Source organism: Sus scrofa, chromosome 8 (genome assembly GCF_054392235.1).
Source record: "Sus scrofa isolate SSC_HxYL_T2T_F1_AM1 chromosome 8, Sscrofa_HxYL_maternal_Yorkshire_Landrace_v2.0, whole genome shotgun sequence".
Classification (NCBI taxonomy): domain Eukaryota; kingdom Metazoa; phylum Chordata; class Mammalia; order Artiodactyla; family Suidae; genus Sus; species Sus scrofa.
The window spans coordinates 44,339,880-44,353,061 of NC_139390.1; the positions used below are offsets into that span (position 1 = coordinate 44,339,880).

The 13,182-nt window shown below is 38.4% G+C and overlaps 1 protein-coding gene across 4 annotated transcripts in view; it reads right to left on the reverse strand.

Moving 5' to 3' along the window:
* Positions 1 to 13,182, reverse strand: part of KLHL2 (kelch like family member 2) — a 121,626-nt gene that overhangs the window by 35,706 nt on the left and 72,738 nt on the right. For all 4 annotated transcript variants that reach the window (XM_084973896.1, XM_084973894.1, XM_084973895.1 and 1 more), the window contains one exon: positions 9,618 to 9,780. In XM_084973896.1, coding sequence (XP_084830022.1) covers positions 9,618 to 9,780 — 163 coding nt within the window. The remainder of the gene's footprint in view (positions 1 to 9,617; positions 9,781 to 13,182) is intronic.

Genomic DNA, 13,182 nt, shown 5'->3' on the forward strand with positions numbered 1-13,182 from the left:
TGATTGTCTGGTTTAATATTGTTTAGCCTCCAAATTTGTGTTTTTTTGCAATTTTCTTCTCGTAGATTTCTGGTCTTATAATATTATGTTTGGAAAAGACAAGGAGGTAAAAGACCTTGTACTTGGAAAAATGTAAGACACTGATGAAAAACATGAAAGATGATACAAATGGATGGAAAGATGTATCATGTTCTTGGATTGGAAGAATCTTTTTTTAATGTTTTACTCAAGTATAGTTGATTCAGAATGTTGTGTTAAGAGTCAATATTTCTTTAAGTGACCATATTACCTAAGGCAATCTACAGATTCAATGCAATCCCTGTCAAAATACCAAGGAAATTTTTCACACAACTAGAACAAATAATTTTAAAATTTATATGGAAACACAAAAGATCCTGAATAGCCAAAGCAGTGTGGAGAAAGAAGAACAGAGCTGGAGAAATCACTCTCCCTGACTTCAGACTATGCTATAAAGCTACAGTAATCAAAACAGCATGGTAGTGGCACAAAAACAGAAATAAAGATCAATGGAACAGGACAGAGAACCCAGAAGTAAACCCATGCACCCATGGTTAATTAATCTATGACAACAAATGCAAGAATAGGATTTTAAAATTATTTGTTCTAGTTGTGTGAAAAATCCCCTAAGTATTTTGATAGGGATTGCACTGAATCTGTAGATTGTCTTGGGTAGTATGGTCACTTAAAAGAAATACTGACTCAACACTTTTCTTTCTCACTGGGGACAGAAACTACTTAGGCTTATTTAGTTTGGGGATGTTTTGTTAATTTCTTTGTTTTAAAATTTTCAATTGCTAATGTTTTAACATGGTTAAAAACATGTTTTGGTCATGGGCCTAAGACATCTTGCATTCTTGCCTTCCCTCCTAATGCCACAAATATTCTCTATCCCTCCACAAATGAAAAGTGACTTTGTGGGAGCGGTGGGGTCCAGGAGCATACCCCAAAGGGGCCTAGAAGGTCTGTGTGTTCACATCAAGGCTTAGTTCCTGGATCTACAACCTTCTCTTCATCTTTACTACCCTAGTTTTCACTGTTACTAACTTCACCTACTCTTCCAGTCCTCTACCCCACATGCTGACAGATTACACTGTTTATACCACACAGCTTGCACTGTGGCATTAGTGATTTACCTCTACTGCTTTACTGTGCCACTGAGTAAATGGCATATTCATGACATAGTCCACACTACTGGGAATCATGCCCCATTGCAGTTATGGGGTTAGTTCAGAGAGAAAGAACAGATTATCAAGTGCTGGTGTAATTAGATTGGCTCTACTCAGGGAGTTAATGCATTTTATCATCTTGACTTCAGCAAACAAACATCTGCTATCCTCCCAAACTTGGGCCACTGCCCTACCTTGCTGGCCTTCATACCAAAGTTCTTTAGGGCAGATCTTAATACTCCACACAAATTGATGTACTCACATCACAGCCTCTGGCCCACTTTTAAACAGATTCGACCCCAACCCATGTACCAGCAACACATACCAGCAGTCCTCTAAAACTCACATTGGTTACTTACTTTGGCCTGTTCTGAGTTTTGTGGCTTGACTTTTCAATCATCATGCATCTTTTCATTGATGAGTTTGGTTCATCTCTTGGTCTGATGCTCAACAAAGATTCTCTGGCTGAGTCTGCTGATTAGCTCCTCAAAAAAATCAACATCTTCTGCTGGCTAAGCTGTCTTTAGCCACTGCTTAAATTTTGCCCGGTCTGAGATACTCTAAATTAGTACTGCACTCCACTGGTAGTCATCTCTTGAGCAATCAAGACTAATACCACCTACACCTTCCTCCTGGCACCTGCCTTACCTCCTGTGTTTCTTCTGGGCCTTTTTTTTTTTTTTCTTTTGTCTTTTTGCCTTTTCTAGAGCTGCTCCCGTGGCATATGGAGGTTCCCAGGCTAGGGGTCTAATTGGAGCTGTAGCTGCTGGCCTACGCCAGAGCCACAGCAACGCAGGATCTGAGCCGCGTCTGCAGCCTATACCACAGCTCATGGCAATGCCGGATCGTTAACCCACTGAGCAAGGCCAGGGATCGAACCCGCAACCTCATGGTTCCTAGTCAGATTCGTTAACCACTGAGCCATGATGGGAACTCATTTCTTCTGGGTCTTAATGGCTCTATTATCCACACTGACCCCAAGGCTAAATAAATTCTCAGTCACAGTTGATTCCTCACCCCCCCACACCTTTTTTTTTATTGTGGTAAAAACATAAAAAAATTTACCAATATAACCATTTTTAAGTATACAGTTCAGCAGTGTTAAGTATACTTACACTGTAAAATCTAAAACTTTATACTGAATAACAACTTCCCTTTTCCTCCTCCTCCTCTTTAACTCCTAAATTTAACTGTTTCCAAAATCCTCAGAATTGTTCTCAGTAGTGACACCGGAAATCATAAGATTTAACGGTGTAAGGCATCTGAAATGTAATTTGGCCACAACTTTTATATAGAAGAGTCACCTGGAGGTTCCTATTCAGTGGATACCTGGCTATGGTTTGCACACATCAGCAGAGAGCAAAGCAGACACATCATCCTTGAGTACTTACTGTAAGTGAAGGTTCTTCTCCATGCTGCACTAAAATCTTTCTCCTTATTTTGTTACACTGACGCTACTTATGCCCACCACAGAACACAATTAATCTCTTCCTCCCATGAAATTCCTTTACAGAGAGCATTATATTCTCCCAAATTTGCCTCCCATGGTTTATAAATTCCCACATCTTTCTCTATACTCCATATAGTGAAGAATTGCATCTGAGAAGTGAGGTTAAGTGCATGGATTAAAAACAGTATTTTAGATCCAAATACAGCTTACCTCTGAGAGGCAAAGTATTTGGGGGGGGAATATAAAGGTATCTCTACTCTTCATTTTCTTAATTAATAAAATGAAAGTGTTAGACTAGATAACTGCTAAGCTTCCCAACTAGTGCTAATACTTTGAATCTTTCATCTTGAATATTATTAGTCTCCAGGGAAAAAAAAATTCCCTGAAAACAGCTAATTTATCTCAGCTAGAAAAACTGTCAAACAAAGCAGAACAGAGAGACTGCACACAGTTTACCAGAACAAAAGTGAGGACCACAATGAGTGTAAGAATACAAAAATGACTAATTCTTTTAAGTGTCAGTTAAGTCAGCATGAATTCAATCAAGAAGTGGTGTACATCAAATACTTTCATTGTTCTCCACAAGATCTTCCATATCAGTAAATTAACATCACAATAGACACTTGAATAATCAGCATATATTATTCAGTATGCACAAAGTCAAGGTTGGTGATACCACCATTAAAACCACTGTCTCCAGTTTCTTTCAGGAGGTCAGCTTTCAAAATCATGATCTTATTTTATTTTGACAGATGTTTACCCCAAGCAGTGATTTCTAGCTAAAATTATAGAAGGGTGGGTAAATGATTGAAGTAAACTGAACGCAGAAGAAAATGTTATGGAACCAGCTTTCAGAGAATAAGGCGTAATCTCGATATACTAAGTCTGGGTTGAGTGGACGGACTATTATTGGTCTATAAGCTCCTTGTAAGCAAGGGTTAATCCATATTGAGCCTATAATCACCCACAGCAGTTTGGGCAATACCAAGCACATAAAGAGAATGGCTTTGCAAGGATTTATCACTGGGTTTAACCTAGGCAGCCAAGAGATGACTGGGAGAACTGGGACCAGACAGCACAGATTTACAAGGAAGTATAGGAGCACACAAAGGCATGAATATTGGTCAGTACAAAGGGTGAACCTTAACAGTTCCAAATACCAACAAGGTTCAGCAGTTGTGTTCTAAGGTAGCAAATGGGTTTACGGAGGGAAGAGAGTGGTCATAAGGAGGTAGGAAGAAGGAGTCTCAAGGGAGCCAACAGTATAGACTTTGAAGTTGCTGATAGCAAGAGAAACAAAGCACAGAGGGAAAAGGCAATCTAAGTGTCAGACGAATGCCTGGAGGCCTAGAGAGAGAATGGGCTGCAGAGAGAATACTTAAGACCGACAAGCAGCCAGGGCACAACAGCCTGGAAGTCAATCCTTCTACCCACCTCCCGGGTGAGTCAGGGGAAGTGTCCCTTAAAAAAGTTTGTCCCCAACATGCAAGTAAAGGAAAAGGCAAAGTTTCATTAATGACAAAGGGAGAGGGGACACACGTGAAAACAGCTGGGCATGTGAAAATGTTTGATCACTGTACAAACATACTGGAAAGGCTAAAAAAAGGGAAGGATGGGGTGACTGGATAGGCTAGGATGTATAAACCAATAGGGTTCAGAGCAAGAAGAGAATGGAAAATAAACAGAAAGCATGTCAGTGACTGAAGCAGAGGACTTCTTCATAGGCAGCCTGTTACTGAGGAATGCCAGGAGTTTACCAAGCCCAGAGCTTCAGCTAGCATACAGGCTTGAAAATGATATTAAGAATTTCCCCAAAGGTCAGTCAGAACCCATATTAAGTAGCTTCTCAAATTTTCAGTGTGGGGAGTGATGAAATGTAGGAATCACTAAGAATCTGAAACTTAAAATCTGTTGGCAATTCTTACAATCCAACCACTGGCAACTTTTGTTTATCAACAAGGAAGGTTAAATAAAATTCACATTTCCAGTTAAAATTAAAATCTAATGTCCAGAAGAATCTTTAACTGGGATTATAAAAACGCATCTAAATTGTTAAGTTCAGTTTTTATATCCTATCTTAGGTCCAGCAAAAATGCTCAAGACAAAGGCCTTAATGATTTGGGAAATGAGTATAGTATGGACACCACTCAAAACACATAAGAAATAGAGTCCACAAAACAGCCTTCTCCAAACAAGTCTGTACACTTGGAGTAGGTGTGAACATTTTCATTTTTATGTATAACACAAAAATAATTTCATACAGCTTTTTAGCTAAGAAAATAATCATTCCAGAGAATAACAAAGGCTGACTACAGTGCAGAACACCAGGCCTCAATACACAGGTCATTGTACCTGGCTGGACTGGTGGCCCTCTGCTGTCCACAGTTTGAGGCTGCTCACGACAAACCCAAGAGAAGCTGCGTGGGCTGGGGGACGGGCTGTGACTGAAGCCACAGGTGGGGGCACCAGGATGGGCAGCATGGACTCTGTGCCCCCTTGCTCAGACCTACCATCCCCACTTGGCTTCCCACATTTTTACTTTTTCTGAAGATGCTGATATTATGAAAAATAAACATGAGTTCATAGAAGAGATTTCTATGGAACATCTTAATTCTTTCATTACACTAATCCTAAAGAGCTCATTTCTAATCAGTAAGAGAAAGGAAAAAAGCAGATCTTATGCCTAGAATTTCTGGTGAATTTTTAGAGGATAAGGAGTGCTCTAGTCTCTGAAGCGCATTCACACAGTTGGATCAGAGTTTATGCAACTTTCTTCCCTTTCCATTCTCTCCCTTCCTCAGCCCCTCTTCTTCTGCTTCCTTCCCTGTACCTATGTCCCATGTCCCTGTGTATGTGTATTGTTCCTTATTTCCTCCTTTCCTTCTTCCTTGCCTAGACAGGCCTGTCACAGACCCTACTTAGCCCACTACCTAGGACAGGGGGGAAAAGTAAGATATTTACTTCCTCTACTGCCACTGTTCTGGGAACACTTTTACTCTACTAGGTCTATTCACATGCTCTAACTTGAACTTGAAAGTAACTTGGGAGTTTGGGTAGGGCTTCCAAACACATGAAGTGCTTGAAATGTAAAAATAAAGGAGGGAGGGACTGACAAGCAATTTGACTCCCCACCTTCTATTTCCTTAAGTTAGTTTAAGTTAGTTTCCTTAAGTTAGCCCCCCTCCTCCTGTTTCCTTAAGTTTTTGTTGTTTGGGTTTTTGTGTTTTTTTCCTGTCTTTTAGGGCCACACCCACAGCATATATAAATTCCCAAGTTTCCAGGCTAGGGATCAAATTGGAGCTGCAGTTGTCAGGCTACACCACAGCCACAGCAATGCCAGATCTAAGACGTCTGTGACCTACAACACAGCTCATGGCAACAAAGGATCCTTAACCCACCAAGCAAGGCCAGGGATCAAACCTGAGTCCTCACAGATACTAGTTGGGTTTGTCACCACTGAGCCACAATGGGAACTCTCCTGTTTCCTTGAGTTATAAACAACAATCTGATGTTTTCACTATGAAGAAGAGCTATTTTAGTTTAGTTTTATATTGGATTATTTATTTTAGAAAGTTTGTTGAGGAGTTCCCGTTGTGGCGCAGTGGTTAACGAATCCGACTAGGAACCACGAGGTTGCGGGTTCGGTCCCTGCCCTTGCTCAGTGGGTTAACGATCCGGCGTTGCCGTGAGCTGTGGTGCAGGTTGCAGACGCGGCTCGGATCCCGCGTTGCTGTGGCTCTGGCGTAGGCCGGTGGCTATAGCTCCGATTCAACCCCTAGCCTGGGAACCTCCATATGCCGCGGGAGTGGCCCAAGAAATAGCAACAACAACAGACAAAAAGACAAAAAGACAAAAAAAAAAAAAAAAAAAAAGAAAGTTTGTTGAAACTAATTATCAATACAACAAAATTATGGAAATAGCTTGATTATATGAAGTTGGTCACTGTAATATTTTATATTTAAAATTATAAAGATGAAATATGTAGCTGAAATAATAAAACTGAATTGCTTCAAAATAATACAAGAGGATACAAAAATTCATCAAGCTGTAGACTCAGGATGTGCATACTTTTTATATGTTCACAGACTTCACTAAACAGTTTACACATAAAAAATAATAACAGAAGAGGGAGATGTTAAGAGGGGATAGTTGAAACAAGATTATCCATGAATTGACAATTCTTGAAGTTGGGGGATGAGTACTATTTTCTTTTTATATATGTTGCAACTTTTCACAATGAAAGATGCTATAAAATGTTACTTATAAACTTAAGAAACTTGAGCAATTTTTTTTCTTTTTTAGCTGCACCCGTGGCATAGGGAAATTCCCTAGGCCAGGGATAGTATCTGAGCCAGAGTGGTCACGTACATCACATAAACGTTAGCAATTTTAAGATTCAGATGTATGGTATAAAAGCAGTACATTTTTAAAAACAAGATTCTGATTTAAAATGTACTGCATTGGGAGTTCCTGTTGTGGCTCAGTGGTAACAAACCCGACTAGTATCCATAAGGTCGCAGGTTCAATTCTTGGCCTCGCTCAGTGGGTTAAGGATCCGGCGTTGCCGTGAGCTGTGGTATAGGCTGCAGACGTGGCTCGGATCTGGTGTTGCTATGGCTGTGGTGTAGGCCAGCAGCTATAGCTCCAATTCAACCCCTAGTCTGGGAACTTCCATATGTCATACCTGCAGCCCTAAAAAGTAAATAAATAAAATATACTGCATTAAAAATGAAAAGCCAATTTTCTTTGTAATTCTGTTCAAAGTGACAAATTTTCCACAAAAAATTCTTGGCATAATTAAGAAGAAAGAAGACTCTGTAAACTAAGATGTAGAGGTGTTCTAATTCTGGTGGAAAATTGTTGACATTTTGTAGTATTTGACAATAAATTTAATATTATAAATATGAGAAAGAAATAATAAAATCTAATTCTCTCCTAAAAATAGTAAATGAGCTGGTTCTGATATGAGTAAAACTAAGAGTTCTAGTGTATCATGTGAACTACCTATGGACATCTTTCGCACCAATTCTGCTTTATTTCTTCTCTTCCCAGCCCCTCTTCCGTCTCTTTAAGATTTAGTTACATTTATGAGTACCATGAGACAACTAGAAGCCCGAGAAAAATATACTAAATAGTGATTGTCTTATGCAGAAAAAATTATGCAAAAAAATAAACGGGCCACCATGATTTTCCTTATATAAATCAGTTATAACAGGTGCATCATGTCTAGCAATGGATTTTACGCATTTAGAAGGAATATTTTCCATTTGGCTGAAGAACAAATTGGTTGCACTGGAACACATCAATGAATCCAAATTTGTCTTTGGTTTTTCTTAAAATACCTCATCCCACTCAAAAGGACTATGTGAATATCATTACATATTATAGGCATTCTCCAACTTAAAGAAGGGTTATGTTACTAAAGTTCATCTGTAAATAAGCATTCTGGAATTCAGACCGCCTTTTCCCACTGAAACAATTTTATAAAGGATAATGTAGCCAACCAGGCAGCCCCACAGAAATCTACAAAGCTCAAACTTATTGGACAGACCATGTTTTACTATAGCACCGTGTCTTTCTTTGCCCCAACTAATCACCTTGGACAACTATTTCTTTGATAAAGGCAATAGGGATTCCAGACACCCTTCTCCTGTTAGATGTCTGTGCACACATATATGCCCGTGCGTGCATACACACACACACATACACCCACACCCCGTACCTGCGTCTATGTGCCAAAATCTTCCTTCATCATCAGAGAAAGCACAGTGGAGCACATTTAGATGAGGGACTCTTGTACTGGAAGGCTGTAAGAAGTTGGGGTCCTACAGCTTATGAAGGGGCACTGGTCTTGGAAGGTTCTAAGTAACTGTTCATACTGGGCCTCACAGCTATGGGGCAGAGATGGCAGATTATAACTTCCACCAGGTTTTTCTTCTAGAAAAATGGTTTTAAAAAATTAGAAACTTCCTAATAAGCAATTTTTGGCCACACCCATTTTCCTGGGCCGTGGATAAAACTTGCGCCCTAGCAGCGACAGGAGCTACTGCATTGACCATGCCTTATCCTTACTTGACCTGCTGTGCCACAAGAAAACTCTAATCACTTTTAATATGAATTTTTAACTTTCATTACTATTTTTTTCTTTTTAGGGTCTCACCTACAGCACATGGAAGTTCCTGAGCTAGGGGCTGAACTGGAGCTGTAGCTGGCAGTCTACACCGCAGCTTGCAGCAACATCAGATCCTTAACACACTGAGCAAGGCCAGGGATCAAACACACATCATTATGGATACTATGTTGGGTTCTTAACCTGCTGAGCCACAACAGGAACTCCCTAATATGAATTTTTTAAATTCTTAAATACTCAGAGCAAAATAAATCATAGGTTACTTTTTTTGTACTTCAGCTACATCCAAATCTTTAACAAGAACCTCTTCTCCCCAAATGGATAGCCATAGCCCTCTGTTCACCACAGGGAGAAGATGCCAGCAGGAGGTCCCGGAAACCACTGTTTAATGCAAGGAGAGGCGCCTATATTTGCAATCAACTTTTCTACCCCACCCAAAGGCAGCGAGATTTCACTCCTTTGAAGATTTTAAAGCCACAAGATTGTATTCACGGACACAGGGTATAAATAGCCACAGAGATAAAATGACTGACTATCACATGCAAACACTTTCTCACATGTCTATTAATTTGACAATTTGAAAGAAAAATAGATAGGGATTCAGTATTTGCATGAAACTAGCTAACTATTATTTAGGCCTAATAACAGCTATAGTTTTTTTTTTCTTTTTAAATTTGGAATTCTATGAGCATGCTTCAATTACGTAGTACTATAAATTTAAATGCATTTTTATAAAGTCCAGATCCAGAAACCTGACACAACTTTCCAGGAATCACTACAGAATCATATCAGAACTCAGTATGATATGAGTTTCCCTCTTTCAAATTCAGCAGAGGTCTAGTCCACTTGCCTGCATAGGTGTTGGCCTTGTTGAGGAGATCCGTACATGCGTGCATATCAGCAAAAGCTCGGATCCCTAAGCAGTTGACAGGATGAAGCTGAGATTCCAAAAATTCACAGCAAGTCTTCTTCACATCCTGTAACTGTAACAGACCAGCTGCCGGGAGAAGTACCTGTTAACACGTAAGTAAGCATGGTTAGGCAACTGGCTAGAAAAAGTGGCACTGTTCACTGTGGTTAGGGGTCCAGCCACAGCTCAAAATTTGCATCCAGACCCCAGCATGCCACAGAAAAGTAATGTAATAATTATTTGCAAAAAGGATGACGTCTCCTTCCATTCCCCATAATTTCTATGGAATCTTTCAAAGGTTTCTTCTTAGTCACAAAAATATAGAGATAGTAGATCATATTAGATTATGATTTTTTTGAAAAGCATAAACAAAATGTTCCTTTGAATTTTAAAAACATAAATTATTAGGATGCTAGGGGGTGCTATGGTTCAGTGAAAATGGTTTTGTTCCCTTGGTTCCAGTAGTTACAAAAGCTTCAGTGATTTGTGGGGAAGGGGTGAGCACAGAGTGACATATGTCACAACAAAGCCTCAGCTTGTTTTTCCATTGTCTGAAAAACACCACAAACTGCTTTCCTTAGGAGGCTAGAACAATTTTAAACTCAACAGTCTCTAACTACAAGCAGACATTTTCTCTGAAATATAATATATGTACTAAAAAGGAAAACATAAAAATTGTCTAATAATAACTTTTTAATTTGTATTTTTAGTTTAAGAACACTGAGTTTTTTCATTTTTAAAAATTTTTATTGAAGTATAGTTAATTTACAATGTGATAATTTTTACAGTATAGCAAAGTGATTCAGTAATACATGTACACATATGTATAACTATTCTATTCAGATTATTTTTCAGATTCTTTCCCCATATAGATTATCACAGAATATTGGGTAGAGTTCTCTGTGCAGATCCTCGCTAGCCAGTCATTCCATATATCATAGTGTGTGTAAGAGATTTTGTATTAATTAGGATACTCTTTGAGATTTAACCAGTACCTTCACCATAAACACTATATCCAACATTACAATTGCTTTTCTAACAAGTCAATGATGGAAACATTTTTCCTTCTAAATTAATTTGTATGGTGCTATGTTATTTGAAATTCAAATTGGAAAACTTCGTAAAAAAGTAGTAGTCAAGTCCTTCTGTATAAGTCAAAAAGAAAAAAAACCTCTCAATTATCAGAACAACAGAACAATAGTCAATCTTAGAAAAGGTCATATTGGTATATTAGCATGAAAAATAAATAAGATATAAGTTCCTTCAGGAAATGATTTTCACCAAGCTGCAGCCCAAAGAGAAAAAGATAAAATAGTAGTTTTGAATATCCTTTACCATTTTCCTCAATGTACGTAGTTAAGCCCTAAATGTGGAAGGGAAAGAGTACATCTGCATTTTTCTGTAATATAAACTACTCTATTTTCTTAAAGAAAACACAACAGCTTTAACTCTCAGATCTGAAGGTTCTGTTTGTGCCCACACATACACAATCAAATAAATCGTCATGAAGCACAGACTAAGAGGACAACTTTTTGTGTTTTGAGTCCAATTTTACCAATACTAGTTTTCCACGAAAATATCAGAACAGTCTGATAATGCCTTTTCTTTATGAATTTAAGAAAAATGAAGTACAGAGTTCCCGTTGTGGCTCTGAGGGTTAAGAATGTGACTAATATCCATGAGGACAGGTATTCAATCACTGGCTTTGCTCAGTGGGTTACGGATCCAGTGTCGCCACAAGTTGTAGCTCCCTAGCCTGGGAACTTCTGTGTGCTGCAGCCGTGGCCCTGAAAAGACGAAAAAAAAAAAAAAAAAAAAGAGTGCAAATAATTCTGTTTATAGCCAAATCTTTTATATAATATGTACAGTGTTTCATTATCTTATAGGAATGAATCTCCATGGAAGGCTTTAGTTGCTGATAATTTTCAAATTGGAGTTTTTCTACACTGGTATAATTGTGCTCTGAAGTAACGTAGAGTACATTCTAAGATGCTTAACTGTGAAGCCATTTAATTCAGCAAATACACAGAGTTAACAAAGTGGTCTTTGGCGTAAGATTCAATCTCTGTGAAATCTGCACAAATAGTAAGGCTCACCCATCTAATTAGCATTTTTCCAAAGACAGCCAGAGTAGTATAATAGCATTCAAATTGCTTGGTAATGAAGACAGGGATCCTCTGCGGAAGAGGCGGGGAGAGGTCAAGTAGATGCAGGCTCACCCACTCATTGCTGGTTGGTGGATACCCTGGTTCAACCTCCATGAAGAGCAATTGGTCTATTTACAAATGCATACATCCAAAACTACAAATGCAAATATCCTCCAACCCAGTAATTTAACCTATAGGTATACTAACACATGCACAAATCTCATATGCCCAAGACATTCATTAGAGCGTTATTGTGGGTAATAGCAGCAATTAGAAAAAGGCCTAAATGTCCACCATAAGTAGACCGGTTAAACCCTGATAATCATCCATTTGATGGAACACTGTACAGCTATTCAAAACAATAAGGAGATTATATCAATGGGACAATTTCTGAGATATATTCTCAAGTGAAAAAAAAAATCAATGATCGGCTCATACCACCCTAACATATACACACACATCGGCATTTACATACACAAACAACTAAAGAAGCAGCTGTAACAAACTTTCAAAAAATTTTATTTTGCTTCCTTGATTTCAACTTCATCACTACAAAGTCTAGATCTACCTTATTAGGAGACCGAAATTCGGAAAATTATAGGATCTCAGATCTGGAAAGGATACCTATCACGTAGGCCAGGGATAAAAAGTTTATTTCAAATGTAGGCTATGTGGCTAAAATTCACAAAAATTCTTTTATTGATAGCAATAATAAGTCAAGTGGTTCCATCCTTATTTAGCAATTAAATACACCTTAAATGTTAGTAAAATTTATAAAAAGAATTTATTTATATTTTCCTTTTTTCAGTAAAATCCTTCAAAATCTTCAGTTTTATGACATAATCTTACTAGGGCTAAAGTTCAATAGCTCATAATTATTAATTATATACATACTTCAAAGACAATTAATAATTGGCCCAGGATTACTAACATGACCCCTGCTGACCATCAATCACTCATGATGAAAAAATAAATGGGGCCATACCAACTGTTCAGATTACCTGTGTTTATTAGAGTAAAAAAGCTAAAAAACCCAATCAAACAAAATATGCTCCACACTTCAGATGTACCATATTCTACAATCAGAACCAAAATGGCAGTCTATGAGCTGGATGTCTTGGGATCAAGCAAAATCAAACCTTCTAATTTGCCTGATGAAGAAACCAAATCCTACAGAGGCCAAAAGATCTGACCAAGTTACACAGCCTAGTAGAGAGCTAAGGATATAATCAAATTTGCTAACCCTTTGGGCTACCATTCTTTCCACTACCTGGAACCCTATCTATAGAGGCAGAAAGGAAGTACTTATCTAATTTCCAAATCTGCAGTATTGCTCTGTTGTCAGCAAAAGCAATAAA